The 19,890-nt window shown below is 40.7% G+C and overlaps 1 protein-coding gene across 8 annotated transcripts in view; it reads right to left on the minus strand.

Annotated features, from left to right (window-relative positions):
* The window catches only part of PTK2 (protein tyrosine kinase 2), a 347,400-nt gene that overhangs the window by 48,736 nt on the left and 278,774 nt on the right, over window positions 1–19,890 (minus strand). For all 8 annotated transcript variants that reach the window (XM_090040716.1, XM_090040718.1, XM_090040720.1 and 5 more), the window contains 6 exons: window positions 17,034–17,131; window positions 11,147–11,231; window positions 6,106–6,206; window positions 3,914–4,029; window positions 2,381–2,481; window positions 710–799 (listed from right to left, as the gene is read on the minus strand). In XM_090040716.1, coding sequence (XP_089896842.1) covers window positions 710–799; window positions 2,381–2,481; window positions 3,914–4,029; window positions 6,106–6,206; window positions 11,147–11,231; window positions 17,034–17,131 — 591 coding nt within the window. The remainder of the gene's footprint in view (window positions 1–709; window positions 800–2,380; window positions 2,482–3,913; window positions 4,030–6,105; window positions 6,207–11,146; window positions 11,232–17,033; window positions 17,132–19,890) is intronic.

The following is a 19,890-nucleotide window of genomic DNA, read 5'->3' on the forward strand; positions in this document are numbered from 1 at the left end:
CTGAATCGATTTGGACCTTTGCATTGGTCCCCTGATTTGATTCAGATTCAGAGATACGGCCACTATATTGGACCAGATCTCCTCTGAATCAAATCACCCCCTGAAGCTTTGCACAGCCCTACTAGACATTTAATGTTAAGGGACTGAAAAAACAGACGTGAGCAGTGGCGAGATGCCCAGAACCAAGCTACCCTGAGGTTAGGGAAAGGAATCGGGCAAAAGCATGGAGAATCACTGAGGGAAGTTACCGTTGAATGCATACAAGAAAGTGGGGAATTAAGATCTCAAAAGTGCAAAAAATGGTTGGAGGAAGAGGTAAGTAACAACTAGAAGATGGAAGAGAAACACAAGAGGCAAAGAATATTACCCTTTCCTATTAGGATTATGAGCCTGATTTCACTACTCTCTCAGGACAGATGCCCCGAAGCAAGAGGCAAATCTTGCTTCTTGGCGTTTTCCCTGGACTGTCCAAGCTATGACACTACTATGATGCACCTACAGCCTAAAAGGCTCTCAGAATTGGTGAAAAGGGTCCCTAAGGGTACAAGGAAACTGGGTTCACTGAACACAAAACAGTCAAGTACAGACGGGAAGAAGCCCAATTTCTATACCGCAGGAAACTCTTCATTTTGCATTGATCAAAAATGGAAACCTAATTTATGTTCTTTTCCAAAAGTGCATTTGAGAAAGTAATTGGGCGCTCACTTACCAAACATCCACACGTCGCTAGCTGAGGTAAAACGTCGGAAATTGATTGACTCTGGAGCCATCCACTTGATAGGTAATTTTCCTTTGGAAGCTGAGGGAGGGGAGAGAAGGTCATTAATTTGGCTAAGCAAGCTCCGATCTCCAATTTCCAGCAAAATAACCTGGAGCTAGTCTCTTCCGTCAAAACCTTGCGTACAGGACCCTCGGGAGACATGAGAGGAAGAGGAGGATTGGCTCCTAAATAAGATTTTTTCCCTCAGTTTTAAGATAATGATTTTACTTTAAACTATTTAAATGCAAGTGAGTATTTATTTGTACTGAGCTTGAAGCAGCCACAGAAAATCACAATGAATGAATTTTTTTAAAATTGAGCAAGGAAAAGCAAAGCCTTTTGTTTATAAATTGAAGAAATGCAAAGAAGTGCAATAAATTATTGAAGGTTCCAGGTAAATATTGCCCTCCACTTTTGTAACTTAAACAGACCTACGTATTTTGCTCAAAGCATCATTACAAACCATCAGGAATACGAGAACACTTGGTGGATAATGTGGGGAGATGGAAGTGAGTAAGGGGCATTGTTCAAATTTAGGAAAGTAATTGAGGGTCTAAAACATACACATCTTGTCTCCAAAAGACACTGTGTGTAATTAAAATTACCACTGATTTGAACCTTGCTTTGGTATTTGCCATCATTTTACTGCCTGAGCCCTCAGCTCATACATTTTGGAGCATCCCATTATGAATGGAGTCAGGCAACTTTAGTTTGGGAAGAAAAAGAGGGAAAAGCAACTGTTAAATCCCTTTTGTGCTTAATATCCCCAACCTGCCGTTATTTGGAAAGTATGAGGGGTAGCTGAAGAAGACAACCTGCAAGTCCCTCAGCACTCACAGACTGTGTCCAGACGAGCGCGGGTGTTTGTTTCCCCGGGGACACGTAGCAGTGGCACCCCTTGTCCCTGGGGAATGCCTGTTCCATTCACGTTTTGGCGCGCGTGGGTTACCCTGGGTGGGGTGGGGTAGGGGAGGCTGGGGTCAGCAACTGTGCTAGCCCCAGCAGCCCTACCTGGGGCCCTGGGGGAGCTGCAGCCAAGGCGCTTCTACAGCTGGAGTGTGGCTCTGGCCAGCCAGGCTCTGGTTTTGGGAGGCTCATGCTGTCCTGCTTTTTTTTGGCATGGGCTCTTTCAGCATGGGTAACGCCTGAATGTACGGTGTGTGGTGCTGCAGATGGGTCTGTGGCACCACATACCTCACATCTGTGCTCATCTGGACATGGCCACAATGGACAACCTGGATCAGGCCATGAATATGGAATTTTATTAAGTGAGCCTCATCAATAATCATCTTTGATACTAGAAGGGCTGTAAAAGAAAGAACTTTAATGGTCTTCCTGTTCTCTGCCCCCCCCGCCAAATTTTTAACTACAAATGAATTGGCTGGCTTTTGCCAATTTGTCAGTCCCTGTGATATTTTTAGCAGCTGTGTGAAAGAATTTATTGACATCTGTTGAACCATTCAACTTAATGATTTTATAATTAACCAGATTTCTTTGATTTAATTGTTCTGAGCCTTTTGATTCCTTAGCAAACAAACGTGATTAGCAAGGCAGGTCTCCAGTTTGCCTGCACGCAGAATCCTTCCCATACCCCCTTAAATCTTTTCAAGTACTTTTTACCTTTATAGTAAGTACTGTCTTCCATGTATCGGGACAAACCGAAGTCACCCAACTTCACACAATCATTGGAGGATACCAGCACATTTCTAGCAGCAATATCCCTGCCAAAAAAAAGAAAAAGATGTTTTTCCATTTCTGATTACCTGTTTTCTTTAGCATTTCCCAAAATATCAAACTCTTTGGACAGGGACAAACTATGTTTCTGATTATGGTGGCTCTGCTAGGAGCACAAAATGAGGGTGATATAACACCTCTAATGCAGGACAGAGTATCTTTCTGATGACAATGGGAATCTTGCACAAAGACTGATATCTCAAGTCCAGGGACTAATTATCCAGTGATTCCTTTGTGCAAAATGTATAAGGTGCCTCAACAGAGCCCTTACTCATAGGAACAGGGTTACAACTGACCGGGAAGCGGGGGGGGGGGTGGAATCTGTCTCCTTATCCTGCAGAGACCAAGAGTTTGGAACAAAGGTCCCTTCCTGCAAAGGAGGTGTCAACTCACACTCTGTGTGGGAGGGACAAAGATTTTCAGGGAGGTCAGAGTTAATATGGCAAGACCTGGAGGCTGCTCATCCTGGTCTGACTTGGCTGCTTGACTGGAGTTCTAGCAGGACACATTAAGGTGCTTGAACTGAACAACCAAGTAGCAGCTTTGGGGGTGGTTGCTGCTTTTTCCCCTTTCATCGCTGCCAGGTCATTTTGCCACTAGCTTTTTTTCCTTTTTCTGATGGAGATTTTAATTAAATCGCAGCCTCTTGATACTATGTACTGTACTGTCCTCTGCTATTTTTAAAGGTAACACATCACAGACATATGGTTAATACACTTTATGGGAAAATATACACATTCCGCATAGGATGCATGCAATTTGCACATTGACAATTATTGTCAGTGCCATGGATGAAAGGCCTGTGGGCCTGTTTTCTTCCCCCCAAAGCTGTGCTAATGAAATTAAAATTAATTTGCTCGTATGTGTACGTTTTTAAAGTTCACTTGTTGGCTAAACACAAGCATTTCTATTTTATGGAAACATTTTAGGTTTTCTCTGATCTCTAAGTCTGTTGCTCTCACTGCTTTGCCTTCTCATATTTTGAAGATCACAGTTGATTTGAAGGTTGAAAAAAATGCTGGCATAGCAAAACAACGTAACTACTGAAAGTAAGCCTATGGCAAGTCAATACAGCAGGACACCAGTAGGTGTCACCCTTGACAAAATTTGTTTGTAACATACTCTGATGCATTCTTTAAAAGGTATGAAGTTCTAATATGGAAGTATCTGTATTTAGGAATAAGAAAACGATTAGAGGTCTTAAAATATCGTTTCAGTCTTGTGGATAAAAAATTGTGATTCATGACAAATCAATGAAAGTGAACCAAAAAGATAAATAACAAGATACAAATCCATGTTGTATGTGCTCCAGCTAGTGAACACACTAAGATCCAGTGTCTTAACTAGCCAGATGTTATCTAGTAATCTATAATCACAGTTTTCGCCCAAAGCCAAACATTTTCATACAGATAGTCTTACCTATGTACAAATCTTTTGCTCTCTAAGTAGGCAAGTGCTGTGCTAAGCTGGTAAGCATAGAGTATCAAGGAAGCCAGGTCCAAACTGTATTTTCTTACTTGCAAGAATGATCTCAACTTTTTGGACAAAGGAAAAAAACAAAAAGTTCAAGACAAATTAATGATTTTGGAGAAGACATCTCAAATTGCAAAAGTTACACATGGAGCAGCACGCACCCCTTTTAAATCTTGAAACAAAGTTATCATGCAGAAAACATGCATGCTAGGCTAAAAGGGTGAGCAGAAAAGGATGAAGTTTTTACACCCTGATCCTTTTCTCGGGGTCAGAGTTTACATGGTGTTGGACCACTAGGATCAGCTATTCCCAAACTCCAACCTGTTTTTCAACTGAGAACTGGTTAAGTTGCTAGCATGAAAAAGATGTATCAGGTCATTAGAGGCCAATCTGAACACAGGTCACATGAGCATTTTTTGTGAGGTATTCATTTCTCTATGTACCTGCACAGGTTTTGTTAGAGGCTGGGACTTAGCTCAAAATAGGCAACAGCCAGTGCTGATTTTTCCTAAAACATATCTGTAGTAAAATGCAGTTATATTTCAGAAGAATGTAGTGTTGACTCTTGTTTTTAGGATTAAAATAAGAGTTGAAAAGAAACTTGTGCACCGAGACAAACTCCTAAATTAAAGGGAGTGTGGTAACTCCAAAAAAATTAAAAATAAAAAGGACTGGAAAAAATAGGCTACCCAGATTGTATAAATTAATTTGATACTTAAATGTTAAATTGTTCAAACCTAATATAAACCATGACTTAATTTCTAAGCCTTTCATAGTGCCTGACTTAGAGAAAAGAAGCCAGAATTAAAAATACTTGATTCCTCATCTGGAAGACAGACTATATTGTGCTTAGTATGTCTCTGCTGTACAGGTTAGCAAGGACAGTGTTTACTACTGACATACCTGTCACTAAAGGAAGTTCAGAAAATTGAATGTAGTACATCTACAGTGCATTGTGAAATAATCTCCACTCACAATGATGCTATTAGCTGCATCGCTGGAGGTAAAACATCTGCAGACAGAAACTGCTTGCAGTAGATGAATCTTTAAGATATACCAGTAATCACCTACAGATGGGCTGTATTACTGAAAACGCTGCACAGGTTTGCACCTGCTATCAATGGCCTAATTTTAAGTGCAAAGAACTGCAAATAATTTTAAACAGTTCTACTGAAATATGTTATTACCACCATTTTCTTTATTTATTATTCCTATAATGCAAATTACTACAGAATTTTTTTAGGAAAACAATTCTTGAGGTCAAACCATGTGGTTTAGATATATTTGCAAATGTTATTCATAAAGTCTATTTAAATTTTACCTTTTGGAAACCTTAATACGCTGCTAAATAATCTTGCTAAGCGACTAGTGCCATAATCACAAATTCAAAAAGATTATCGCTACTGTGACATTTATTGCACACAAAAATCACATTGTACAAAGCTGCTTCTAGGGAAGTCACCTGTTAAGCAGTACTGGGTATTAATACATCAGCCAAGAAGCAAACGCACACTTTTAGCAGTGATGGTTAATACCATAATAGTCTTACGAGTCAGAGGCATTGTAATTTCTTTGGCAAATAAAAGGCAAATAAGATCATGTGATGCGCCTTACTGTATCTCTTAACACAGAAGAAAAAGTAAATGGATACTCAATCTTATTTTTGAACTATACTCTATAAAGCTTTAAAGGGAGCAGAGCTGTGAAATCAATTCTACACAATATTTTAACTTGATGCATTTCTATACAGCTTACTCAGTATGAAGCCCATGTACTGTAAATAACTGATACCAATATGCTTTAATATTCTATAAATCATGTGCATAACTTACTTGACATAGATTTTAGTTTTTACATTGCAGCAGCCATTCAATAGCTCAGAAACCATTTCTTAAATCACCTTGCTATAAAGCAGATGCAGTTCTTGACTTCAGTGGAGTTCTGCCCAATTCCACCATGGCTTAATTTCATTCCGTGATTCTGCACTATATTATGGCACTACGTTTGATGAATTTGCCTTTGAGTACAATATTCAGAACCCAATCTGCTATACTGAATCAGCAATTCTTCAATCACGTATATAAGAATCTCGGGGCAAAGAGGGAAGGCAAAATAATATGCGTGGAAATTTATCCTACCTCCCCCAGCGTACAAAGCTCCATGATTATCCAGACTGGGTTTTCTGTAATAACGCCAATCAGTTTCACAATGTGGGGATGATCAAACTGACGCATTGTTACTAGAAAGGAGGAAGCAAGGTTAGTCATTAATACAAAGTCTGCTTCTTAAGGCAACAGCTGTAACTTAAAAGTGTTCTTTGTAAGAAGAGAAATAAACAAGCATTTACTGTAGAACTGAACTGATGGTAATGTAAGGACATATAATCAGAATTATTTGGGCCCCAATTCACCAGGGCTGTGAGCACTGTTTCTTCATTTATACTGTACCTATGCAGACTAACTTGAAAGTATGGTTTGAATAAATTTTTCTGTTCTGTTTGAACAGAATAATAATAGTATTCTACCCTTACTACACCGACATGAACAGCTACAGAAGGCAGGTTTCTCTGGCTATACTTTGACCAAGCATAGCACTTGCCATTTTTAAATGATATAAAAATGTAGCTTATGAATAATTCAATTGTTCATTTCTTATTTGCTAGAAAGGTAAAGATGAAATAATATGTATCATTTAATAACCAAATAAAAATGCATATGAATGCCATGGTGTACTTAAAAAATATGTCATTTAAGGGCTTGCTTACAGCAGATTTTATGTGCCACTGGCACAATTAACTTACCATCAGTCCAATCAGTGCAATAATACCTTACATGCGATACAACGTACAAGTGTTTACTAATGTTAGGAGAGAGAGAATATTTGCTAGCTAAAGCAAAATCATGAGACTTTTGGTTGGGTTTTTATCTCATAATACACACAGCAAGTACCGTAATATATATCTTGAAGTAATGTCTCCTTTATTTTTGCAGCTCACACTTACAGGGGCTGAACCAAAATTGTTGACAGATTTCCCAAATTAAAATGGTCTAGAACAGTTCACATAAGATGGGATAATCATCATCGTCATCATCATCATCTTTCATTTTGCTACTAAAGAGGTGCAAAATAATAATGTAAAAACACAGAGAGAAACTTTTTTAGCTGTGTTCTGGTCAACCGAGGAGTGACCTGACAGCCTCTACATAGCTCCCATATCATAGCACTTCAAAAAACTAAAAATCAACCATGTTAATTCTATCCAGAAGAATTACTTTCTACACAGTGGGTACATCTACATGTGGGGTTTACTGCAAAGTTGACCAATTAGACCAGCAGTATCACAGAATCATAGAAGTAGGGTCGAAGGGACCTTATAGATCTTCAAGTCCGACCCCCTGCCTGGGCAGGAGAAGAAAAAACTGGGCTCAAATGATCCCAGCTAGGTAGGCATCAAGCCTCCTCTTAAAGACCCCCAGGGTAGAAGCCAGCACCACTTCCCTTGGAAGTTGGTTCCAGCTCCTAGCCGCCCTAACTGTGAAATAGTTCTTACACATGTCTAATCTAAACCTACTCTCCAGCAACTTGTGGCCGTTATTCCTTGTTATGCCAGGGGTGCTAGGGGAAACAAGGTCTCTCCCAAACCCTTCTGGTCCCCCCTAGTGAGTTTATAGACTGTCACCAGGTCTCCCCCTCAGCCTTCTCTTGTGAAGGCTGAACAGGTTCAGGTCCCAGAGTCTCTCATTGTAGGGTCTGCCCTGTAGTTCCTGGATCATTCGGGTGGCCCTCCTCTGGACCCTCTCCATGATGTCCACATCCCTCCTGAACAGAACTGGACACAGTACTCTAGCTGTGGCCTGACCAGTGTCGCGTAGAGGGGGAGGATCACCTCCTTGGACCTGCTTGAGATGCACCTGTGGATGCACGACAAGGTCCGGTTAGCCCTGCCAACCGTGACCTCGCATTGTCGGCCCATGTTCATCTTGGAGTCAATAATGACTCCAAGATCCCTTTCTGCCTCCGTGCTCTCAAGAAGGGAGTTTCCCATCTTATAAGTGTGCTGCTGGTTACTACTGCCCAAGTGCAGCACCTTGCACTTGTCACTATTGAAACGCATCCTGTTCTTGCTAGCCCACCCCTGTAACCTATCCACGTCTTGCTGCAATCTTTCCCTCCCTACTAGTGTGCTCACCTCACCCCAAATTTTGGTATCATCAGCAAATTTAAACAGGGTGCTTTTCACCTCGTCGTCCAAATCGCTGATAAAGAGATTGAACAGCGCGGGCCCAAGGACCGAGCCCTGGGGGACTCTGCTGCCCACTTCTCCCCAGGTTGAATAAAAATCACTGTCTACATGTATGATGGTATTAGGGTGCAATAAATTAACTCTGTCATAAGACAATACTATCAGGTACAGTACTATCTTATGGCGCCGTTACTTACTCCACCAAAACGCATGTGTAGTTGGTGACAGGGCTGGATAGGGCATCAGGGTGCTGAAGTATGGGGGCTACCTGCCTCCACACTTCTGCACTTTTGTGCTCCAGCTGGCCCCTCTGCTATCACCACCCAGAGCCTGGGGTGTCCCCCACCTCTCTTCCAGCCTGACCCCCAAGCCTGCTGCCAACCCAGGGCTGCTCCGCCCTGGCTCAAAGTGCTACAGTCCCAGGGTGCACATGTAGATGTTGGGCCCAGGAGCAGCTGACTTCAGAGCAACAGTTTACATAATCCAATCAAGAGCATATTTCTAACAGAATAAAACAGGAAGTCAAAGTTGAGTCAATGGTGTAAGTCAAGCTGGGCAGTAATGAGTGACAGAGGGTTACATAGCAATTGAACCTGGATGCATTCCCAGAATCATTCATTCATTTCCATTTTTTCAGCAGAAAATTTCTGCCAAGAAAGTGCCACTTTTGGGGGCTGGGAAGAAAACACTATGCCAGCTGGATTCCACTGAAACACGATTTCTGTATTAAACTTTGTAAATAAAGTGTGTTTCTTTCAAAGAAAGACACATGATCATAAAGAGCTTTCCATAATCATCAAGTCCAAGGCAGAAAGGGTTTTAAAATTAGGTTTCATTACTGTGACCCACACTTTCTACCGATTGGATAAGGAAGCAGTGCAACAGCATCAGCTGATCAGAGAAATTCTCTTAAAAGTGGAATTACCATTTACCCAATGACATATCTCATTATTACTTTTCGTAAGATCCTGGTAGTTTTAAATACTGTATATTTTCTTTTTGGTGAAACGTTCTCTAGGAATTAATTTGATTTGTCTAGACTAAATCTCACAATTGCAAAAAGGTAAGGTCATTAGATCAACGTGCTCTCTAGATTCCACAGTGGTACATTTTGTGTTCTTTTTTTCTACCTTTCTATCTCATAAGAGTTTTAAAAGAAAATAGGTTTCCTCATCACCAGCTTCTGAAGGAGCTATCAACATGGCCAATTAAAAAAAAAAAGGAAAAGGGTTCAGAAAAACTAGCAACTATAAAAGGTCACCATGCAATTTAAGTGTATACATATGAATTAATGTTACTGGTGGGCTGTTTGTCTTATTGTAAGCCTCCCTGAGCCTTTATGGGCAGGGTAGGGCATAAATTGAAACAACAACAGGTAGATATAGGAAACAGAGGAAGATTTTAACATTACCAAATATATTTTTGGTCTAAGTCATGCAGGGGCTTACAAATAAAGAGAAAAGGTTTGTATTGGATGTTGAGTAAAAGAGGGGCCAGCAGAGGGACAAAGATGGTATGGAGGATGTGGTTGGAGTGACGAAGCAGACATGAAAGTCTCGGCTGTACTTATATGAATAGACTTTAGGGAAACAAGGATGCAGAACTCAAGGCCAGAAGAGAAAAGTGTATAGAGGGCAAGAAACAAAATGAGGAGGGACTGGGCAAGTGTTGGCTGTGTGATCAGAGAGCAATAGTCCCAATTCACCCTTCTGATGAACAATCTTATTTTTTATTATGGTTTCTACCAATTTGCCAGGGACAACCATTAGGCCCACCAGTCTGTAGTTCCCTGGAGCCCCTTCTAAATACATAAAGCATTCTTTTTTGTATTGTGGGGAAGCAGTCACCTACCCTATTTCAACTACTCTCTCTTTACGGCTATGGTATAAGTACTGGCAGCAGCAGTACCTGCATTTTCAATAGCAACAAAAACGGTCTTTTAGCTAAATACAGAATTTAAAATTTAATTTTAATTTAAAAAACCACACACTCAAAGATGAATAGGCCTTTAGCATTAAACACAGCAGTTTCATATAGAGAAAAAAATAGAAAAAAAAGTGACTGACAGAGCAAGAATTTTCTTTTATCTCTGGACTTAAGCAATAAATTGACTGATGTAATACAATACCTTTACATGATCTCAAAGGCATACAATAACAATGAAAGAGAAGAACAAGAAATCAGACTCATGTGTCCTGTAGAGTTAATTTGTTTTATAAAACAGAATGGCAAAGAAAGAGGATCACTATAGAATTCCTTCTGGAAGTTGAAACAGATTTATGAAATGTTCAAACAGATTTGATGGGTATTGTTTCTAGTATGCTCAAAAATGTTTGCAAAACTTTCCTCCATGTGTTTAAACATTGGTTTTCGAAGCACAAAATTTAGAGGATGAGGCTGGTTCCTTTTCTAGTCATTATTCATAATATTCAAATAATAGGTATCCCCTCTTTTCCTACACATGCACACAGAAAACCCTTCTCCAGGTCTAAAGTCTTAGCAGTCCTATTATTAGATAAGAAGATAACAACTTTAAGGGGTGTTATAAATGCACTATAACAGGTCCCACGGGTTTTCATAATCATAGCGTGTAATGGAGAAAGGAAGGCATGGAAACCATACCACTCTACTATTTCAGAAAAAGTTCACTTCTGTAGTCTGGATGAGGTCAGAAATTGTCTATTTTGGAAAATGGTATTTGCATTGCATTTGCATTTGCAGACATAGTATTTGCGTGCATAAGCAAAGTGGCTGATTTCAGGAAATCAAATGTTGTCTGCTGCGTGTCAAAGGACAGGACCAACGTATGAACAAAACATTTCAAAGTAATATCACAGCAAGCTAACCTGCCTTCACCGAAGAGAAATCTGCAAAGGTACCAAGGGCCTGAAAAGCACTTACAAAAGTTAGATCAATGGAAATGTTTTAAGACTTACAGGCTTCTTGCAAGAATTTCTCTCTCACACTGTCTGAGGTGCAATTTTTACATGTTTTGATTGCAACAGCCATGGATGGGTTTTCCTGCAAAAGAGATGCTTTAAATAATACAAATAAAGCCAATCACAAATACAGACCCGAAACATTTTGGCAGTACATTTTACAAGAAAACAACTGCTAGTAATGTTGAAAACTTGAAAGCATTCACACACTAAATAATCAAAATTAAACATATTAAACAACTACATGCATTTTATATAAGATATTTGCCTATAACATAGTTAAATTTGATCAACCTTAAAGAGTTGCTTCTAATTTGTAGAAGAATTATAAAAACAGACAACCAGCTTACCTGAATATCACTATGCACTTTCTTACATTGTTGAAAAGATGGGGTGGATCATCCTGGACATGACATTAAGTCATGCAGAGAAATCAAATATTTTTTGCCCTTAAAAATATATTTGGGTTTTGTAACAAAGCACCTTGAGAAAAGCCACATAAAGGACTTTCTGGAGTGTCTGCAGACTTGCGTAGGCTTCTGCGGTGCAGAAAGCTGGATGCAATTATGACTGCTGAAGCTCTTAATAATAAGCAGATTGCTATCATGATGCAAAGTAATTAAACTTTTCTGTTTAGTTCACAAATTTCACAGGAGCATAGCACAAAGATTTTATGCAACAGCCTCACAATCAGCTAAAGCATGAGTTTGAAATTAAGACTTCTGTACAACATAGCTATTCAAATTAGAAAGCAGCAGAATATAGCAGACAATCTACTTTTCTCTTGGGTGCACAAAATAAGACCCGTCACCCTGAAGGAGGCCTCGTGGCTAAGACATCATCTTTAATCTTCTCTTTCTACGGTGTGTTTTACAAACTTTTTTTTTTTTTTACAGGCTGCAGACAGCACAAAAAAGCAGCACCGCTTTTCCTTTTGAAAAAAGCTTTAAGATGTTCACGCTTTGTTAGTACTCACAGAAAAGGAGAAACTGGAAAATTATATTTTAATGGAAAATTAAAAGCTAAATGAACTGAATGGGTAATCTGCATAACAAAGTAGCAGTGCTCTTCAGCTTGTAACTTTGGAAGCTTCTCAAAATAACAGTTCTCCTAGGTCACAACACTGCTCCATTAAAGGCTTATCTTTCTGGTAGCTAAGCCAATATAATTAATACAACAGGTCCCCACGCTGAAGTCTTGGTCCTGTAAATGTGATTCACATGTGTTGTCCTACACTAAATTCAACTGAGGTTGACATATGTTGTATTAAAACCATGTGATTGTATTATCAGACGTTAACTAATTAATTCACGTTATCTATGTGCCGCCCTTCGCAACAGTCTCAGAGTGGCTTACTGCAATTAAAGCAAAAAAAACTTTAATTGCAGTAAGCAATTAAGGGCAACTGGAATAAATAAAATAATAAAGCTGAGACCCACTAAACCACTCGTCCTGGTTTTGCCTGCTAAATGCCTGCCCAAACAAGAAGGTCTTGCAGTGCGTCCAAAAGGCTCAAGCTCTTGGGCCTCAAGGAGGGAACTCAAGAGCTGAGGAGCGGCTGCTGAGAACATGTGCTTCACCAAGCAGACTTGACGTACTGATGGTACTTGTAGGAGATTGTTCTTGACTGACCTTGGGGATCATGATGAGGCATAGGAGAGAAGGTGGTCCCTGAAGTAGGTCTCAGGCTATTCAGGATCTACGGCTAAGTACAGACAGTCAGCCGAGGGTGATTCCCCTGTGCTGCTGGGCCAGCTGCTGAGTCCCACCCCCTACCATTCTCCGACTGACAGAAGAAGGGGAGAAGGAGCCCCCATCCTGGTGCTGAGATAGGGTCTGCCCCCATTCCCTGCTGGCCTGGATCAGGCCCACTGCCTCTTCCATGCTCTCCAGCACCCCAGATCCCTGCTCACTTTCCCTCTGATAACTATAAAGTAGGACCACTGAAAAAGAGATTGCCAGACAAATGTTTCTCTCTTACTTCCTCGACTATCACAGTTACATCAATACTACATTCCTGCGCATAGTATGAGCTACTATGACAGCTAGGGGAACATAACTTTCTTGCTTAATGGATTGACCCTGCAAGGTTCAGAGTCCCTTGACACCCCTGGGAACCAGCTGGAGTTGAGGACACCTTTTCTCTCATAGAGTGATGGCCCGAGTGCAAGTTTACTCTGTCTCCCTTTCCCTTCTATTTTTACACACACACAAATGTTATGAGAATGACGCTAAGATTATACTTCATGCTTTTCAATATTTGTTTCCTGGGTCATTCACAAAGGCCAGGTCTGGACATTATATTTTTTCCAGCTGAGGTGGCCGGAAACTGGTCTATACTTGTAACAGAAGTTTAGAGCGCACAAACTTCTTTTTGCATGCTCCAAACCATTTTTAAGGACTAGTTTAAAATAATTTTTAAAGACTGGTGTTATCAGGTTTATCTGATTTAGGTTAAATCTGCAGAACTTCAGTACCATATCCCCTTGTTGCAGGATGCAGTCCTCTAGCATCCCATGCTGCCTTGTGGGTCCCTCCTAACCCCCCCCTCGCAGAATGACTTGCTAGCCTTGGTCATGTGTAGCTGCTTCAAGCTGTCAGCTGTAGGTGGGGGGTGGGGGTTTGGATAGGGGGAAGGGAGGATCTGTAGTTCAGAAATTTTCTGGCTTTACACAATGGTCTTGGGTGGGGAGGGTGACAGGAGCAGGAGTTGGGCACCTTGGGGCTCTGGGCAGCAATGGCAGGCACCCATCATGATTCCAGCAGTCACAATTCCTGCAGTCACACTGGGCTCCTGCTGCTGCCGCCGGCAGTTTGCCGGGGCTCCAGGGGGCTTGGTCCTTCCTCCTGTAGGACTCTACTTTCTCTGCCACATGTTATGAGGCTATGGGCCTGTGCTGCTGGCGGGGAGGGCTCTGGTTCTGCTCCCTGGGGCTGCCCCAGCTTGCACAAGGCTGAAGCTGAGCAGCACAGGCAGGAGGCACAAACTCGGGCAGTGGAGGGAGGGGAGAGCTAGACTCAGCCCCGGCCAGCACGCGGGGGAGAGGGAACAGGGACACTGCAAGATGGGAGCTTCCCCTCTGCCTGCTGCCCAGCATGGCTTCTCACCTCAGCCCTGTCCCCTCACCAGCATTCAGCTGTCAGCAGCAGCAGGCAGGAAGGGGACAGAGGGAAGGAATGGAGCCCCTAGCCCTGGTCCCCACCATACCTGCCCCAGCACAACTGGGGGCACCACATGCTGCTGCCCTTCTAGAGCACTTCTGTCCCTGATGCACCCTACTGGGCTGCCTGGCATGTCTTCCTGACTGCTGCTGGTATCAGGCTCTGGCTGGCTGCACCTGGCAGCCTGGTGGGCTTGCTTCAGGTGGTGGTGATGACAGTACTCCGCACAGTATGGGCACCAGATTGATATTCTGGATAATCAGTGATCTTATTCAACTTATCTATAAAATATTAAGTATAGTTAACTTTAAATCAAGATTATTTTTATTTTATTTTAACATACAAATGAAGTACTATGTTGCAAAGAATATTCAGGAGCTCTCATTGATAAACCTTTTGTATGTAATCAGCTGTAGAGATGAGTGAAACAGTTTAAGGCTTTGCAATTAGCAAGAATCCTCAAGTATGGTGCAAGGTAAATTAACAAGGCATTATTATGGGATAAGTTAAATAAAGAGAGAAAAATCAAATTGTTAAAGGTTTTTGGAAAGGGATGGAGGGAGAAATGATAGTGAGGATATGACTGTCTGGGCTAAACCTGGCATAACAATGCAAACATAATGGTTTTGATTAATGAAAAGCAAATGGAATTTTAAATAACATTCTAGGTAAATTTCATGCTCTTTAGGCCTTTTAAATAAGATTTCCTCTGCATGGTCTCAGTTCCTGGCCCCTAAGCATCAAGATCCTCTAAGTTCATTTTCTACTCAGCCTTTAGCAACTTAGTCTGATAGTGATTACTAGCTATAGTCTGTCTAATGGCTGTTTAATATAGAAAGGTAATGAAAGAGGTAGATGAGCTGGATTCTATTATGATCTGTATGCGCCTGACAAAATTCAAGTCTTCAAGAAGAATATAATCATTACTGGAGATAAATAAGCTGATCTTTCAGATTCCAGGCTGAGGTTAGAAGGCTGGAAGTCAGGAATCCTCCCTCTTTTCACTTCTAATCCAAACACACATGATATAAATCACTGCCACAATAAACCTGGACCTGCCACGATGTGTTTTTTAGCCTAATCTTTAACCTATGATGAAATTTCTTCCAAACAGTCAGACTGCACATTCATGATCAGTGCACTTAATTATAAAGATGTCACCCATGGAAACATTTTTAAAGTGTCTTAAATGTTAGATCTAGATGACCTATGGAGGTTCCTTCCAGCTTTCTTCTCTACGTAATAAAACAATTAACACAGTCAGATGCTGATGATGCATAAAAAAAATTATCTCTGCTGGCAAGTATCTTTAAGGAAACAGCTCTTCAAAAATTAAACATGACCTGCTTTCACACAGGACCAGATTTATCCACTTCTACCCAAGCTGAGTAGACCTTGCTTCTCAAGTACATGAACAGGGACTACTTGAGAAGCAAGGGAAGTCTCAATACAAAGGTGGCAGTTACATTGATTTCCAAACTGTTTGTGATATTTTGCCATATAACCTTGTTTAAGTCCTTATCCAAATTTAAATTCGTGCCTAATTGAGCCAAACTCTCATTAAAATCATCAGTTTTGCTAGACTACCACGTATGGTCTAATCCAGAAAAGGATTCAAATGTCTGAATTTTAAGCGTGCTAGTACCACTGTATCAATGGGATTACTCATACACTTAAGTCCTTTGCTAGATTATTTTGATTCTTTTGAAAAAGAAAAAAAATGTTTCATTTGGTATTAGTTTGTGTGACTGGAAGTGCAGCAGTCATGAAGAGTGCCAGACTTGCACAGAAAGAGGACCAGGGAGTTGCAAGGTTCCTCACCAATATGCCTCACACCTAGTTTAAAAGGATCACTTCCTGGAGTGACAGGGAGTATCCACTAAGGTCCTGATCCTGCAGTTTATAACATGAAGGATGACTGCTTTGCCAAAAGAGAGCCCCACAGCCATCACCATAGCTCTGCATGGGCACAATACTCCACTTGTGGGGTGTCAATTGCAGTTGGGGGGCCTGGCATCCTCTGCTGGGACTGGCAAAAAACTCACCATGATAGTGTTTTGTATCACAGATATTCATTCACTTACATCTGCCACAGGCCAGCAGGTGATTTAGATTTTGGTTTATATCAAAGTGTTTGACATCTAATATTAATCTAGGCAGTGAAGCATTTCTTTAGTGAAAGTGTAATGCAACAGGCAAGGGTGTCAAATTTCAAGAGAATTTAGTATCATACTAGGTGAGCAGCTTCTCTCAAACCACAGCCACCAATATGGATGCTGGCCACTCAAAGTCAATCCCTAAGCTCTTCTGAAAATGTAAGCTGTGTGGATAATGATCACATTGTTTTCAGTTTCTCAAGACGGATAACTTAAGCTTGTTCATGTGTCACCAAGATGATGAAGAGAGCACATGACTGGAGTCACTACTCCTGAGTTCTACCCCTAGGTCAGCCAGTGCTTTGAGCAGGGCCTTGAGAAAATGAGAGAAGTGATTTATCCATCTGTAAAATGGGAATAATGGCAGCTGTTTTATAGGAGCACTGTGGATATTAAAGTTTGTGCAGCATCTTTAACTTAGTATAAGTGTCATATATTCATTCTTATAAATACTGTTACATCAAGCCTTGATGCATCAATAGTTCAGGTCATGCAGATGAGACATGTCAGGTATCTAGCAAGTTTTCTGAAACTGTGTGTAAAGGTTATAAAAAACCCTTACTTACTGGACTCATGTAAACTCCTTGATGTACATCTCCAAACTGTCCTTCGCCAATACAGCGTCCTAGGTCAATTCTTTCCCGCTGAATCTCATAATCTCTGGCTGTAAGAATACAATGCATTTAAATTTCAAACTACTAATGAAAAATATTCAAAGGAAATAATCCACAAGATGCCAAACTAAAAGTAACCCACTCAAATGCCTGACGTATAAATAATTAAGATTAAAATTTGCTGCACGCCAACCTACATAAATGTTGTATACACAGTGGAATCCTCTTAAGCAATTGTATGAATGAGAGCAGAGAATAAGACCCTCTGAAATCTGACTTACTAAATTAATTACTATGCATTACTCATTTCAATGCAATAAATATAATTACTTCCTTTGTAATTACTGCTGATAAAGGAATAAGGAAAGGAAGAAAAATTGCTCAGGGAAATATGGATTTAACTACGAACACCCTAAAAACGACATGTTCTTATATATTTAAGAGGTATCCACTATTTAATAATTTAGATCTCTGAACCATCAGTTGAGCCAGGAGTATTTTTAAAGAGGTGGCTGCAAGCAAAAAAACTGGGAGCCAGAAGAGTGGAACATCAAGATAAAATGAATACAAGTAGAATGATGACTGTGTCTCACATCTGACAGTGCACAACTGGCATGAAATCGACATAATAAAATGTTCTGTGATTTACACACTTGTATTAACTTGTTTTTTTAGTTGACTGGGTAAACACAAGTGTAGAAATGGCTCACTAGCTTAGCAATCAAATTTATACAGTTGCAATTGAATTATTTAGTTTTTAATTTAACTGCTGGCAGTCAAACAATACTGTTTCAGGAGCTGGGAAAAACATGTATAATGTGCATTTCCATTGCCATTATCCTTTCCACAAGAAAAACACATACTTAACCAGCTTAGACCTCATTCCTGATTATTTGATGGCCTCATTAATGCTACAGAAATAAGGTCAGCTAGCTGAAAAGAGAAGTAATCAATGCCTTTTTCACTTGTATCAAAAATCCTGCATATTCCTCTTTAAAATCCCAAAGCTAACAAATGAATTAGCTTAACTATATATAAGCAATGCTTATCAAACGAAAGTGAACAGGTTTAAACTGAAAAACTCCACATCATTCCAAAACTGCAAGCATATAAAGATGGTTAAAGTGTCTCCTGTTACCTTCATCTATTCCATAGCTTTCTGTAGTGCAATTAAGAGAAAAATCAAACACTTACTTAGATATACCTTCTTAAAAGTAACAAGACATTTGGTCAAATATTTCTTAATTTTTAAAAGGTAAATATATTTTAGCTTAGCCAAGATGATAACCTAGCTGAGCAACTTTTAAGGTTTTACTAACACAAAACAGGTCAGTCTCTATAATCCACATTTTCTTGGTGCTATAAACAGCTCACCACTGACCCATTCAGCAAAGCACTTTGCTGGATCAAGCCAAAGTGCTCAGCACCAGTAGGATTCAGCATGCAAGTAATCCCACTGAAATCCTCAGGCAAGTAAGGATTGCAGGATTATTCACGTATAAGCTACACCTTTACAGACAAATAAACATACAATTTTTCACAATTTTCTTTGATCCCAGTATTATTTTAAAGCAGATTTACACAGTAATTTACTGCATTCTATTCAAAATGTGTTTTTTCACATTTATGAAATATATATTTTTGCTATTAAAATAATTTCCTTGTTAAGAAACCAATCTCTTCCCAGTAGCTTAGAGGTCAGGAAACTTCTCTCTTCAGGGAGGGGAACACAGTACTGCACCACCTAAGTATATCATCACCTTAAATATTAAGCATTTGAGTTGATTATGGTTATCCGTTTAACTGTGTCATTTGCCCCCTCACCTCCCACAATAATGCTCCTTATCTGCAGACATAGCTGGAACTTGGGTTTTCTGCCATTTTAAGCTCCTAGTCAGTTCTTGAGACCATTTTAGGTTAGCAAGTCGTAAAGTATTAGATTGTGAAGTTCACTGCAAGCTGCAGCTGCATTTTTCACAGTAGCATACTAGTTTCTTGTAAGAGTAGCGAACACTAAAATTCCAATTTAATATTGCATATTAATTCAGAAAGAGCACAGTAGGGCATGTCTACACAAGACATTTACTATGGAATTGCCCAATTAGCAATATTAAATTGATTAGCTACATGCCTTGGCCTTTTGTCTTTGAAAATGCAGATTCATGACAACCTTATATTGTCCCCTCACCACGATCTATTCCTTCTCACCGGGTGCATCTACACAAGACATTTACTATGGAATTGCCCGATTAGCTCTGCAGTAAAGTCTCAGCATCTACATGTGTGGCTCTATCAGGCTGCAGTAAACTAATAAAACGCTGCTGTAGGTTAGTATTTGCCAACACAGGTACTATCCTATGGTGGAATTTAACGCACTGCGATGCATACACAGATGCTGACGCAGCTGGCTGGGGTATGAGGATGCTTCAATGTGGAGGCCTAACCAACAAACTTACATGAAATCTTCCTAATGAGGCTCTTGCTGCTATGTGCACCCCAGGAGGGCTGCAGGCTGGGGTGGCTGGGCTGGGCTCTTCCCGGGGGGACCGTGCCCCTGGATCTGCATGCAGAGCAAGAATAGGCTGCTGCTGCAGGCTGGGGCTGGCAGTGACACTGGGCTCTTCCTGGTGCTCAGGGCAGGTGGTAGCACTGGGAGGGGAGCTGCTGCCATGCCAAAATTTGCCATAGCTCCCCCAACCTGCCCTTCCAGCACCACTGCCAAGCACCGGGAAGAGCCCAGGAAGCCTGCTCTAGTCCTGCACTCAGATCGGAGGGCATGCACCCCCCAGGAAGAGCCGGGAGCAGCCCT

The sequence above is a fragment of the Crocodylus siamensis genome, chromosome 3 (genome assembly GCF_052110815.1).
Source record: "Crocodylus siamensis isolate JL-2025a chromosome 3, ASM5211081v1, whole genome shotgun sequence".
NCBI lineage: Eukaryota > Metazoa > Chordata > Crocodylia > Crocodylidae > Crocodylus > Crocodylus siamensis.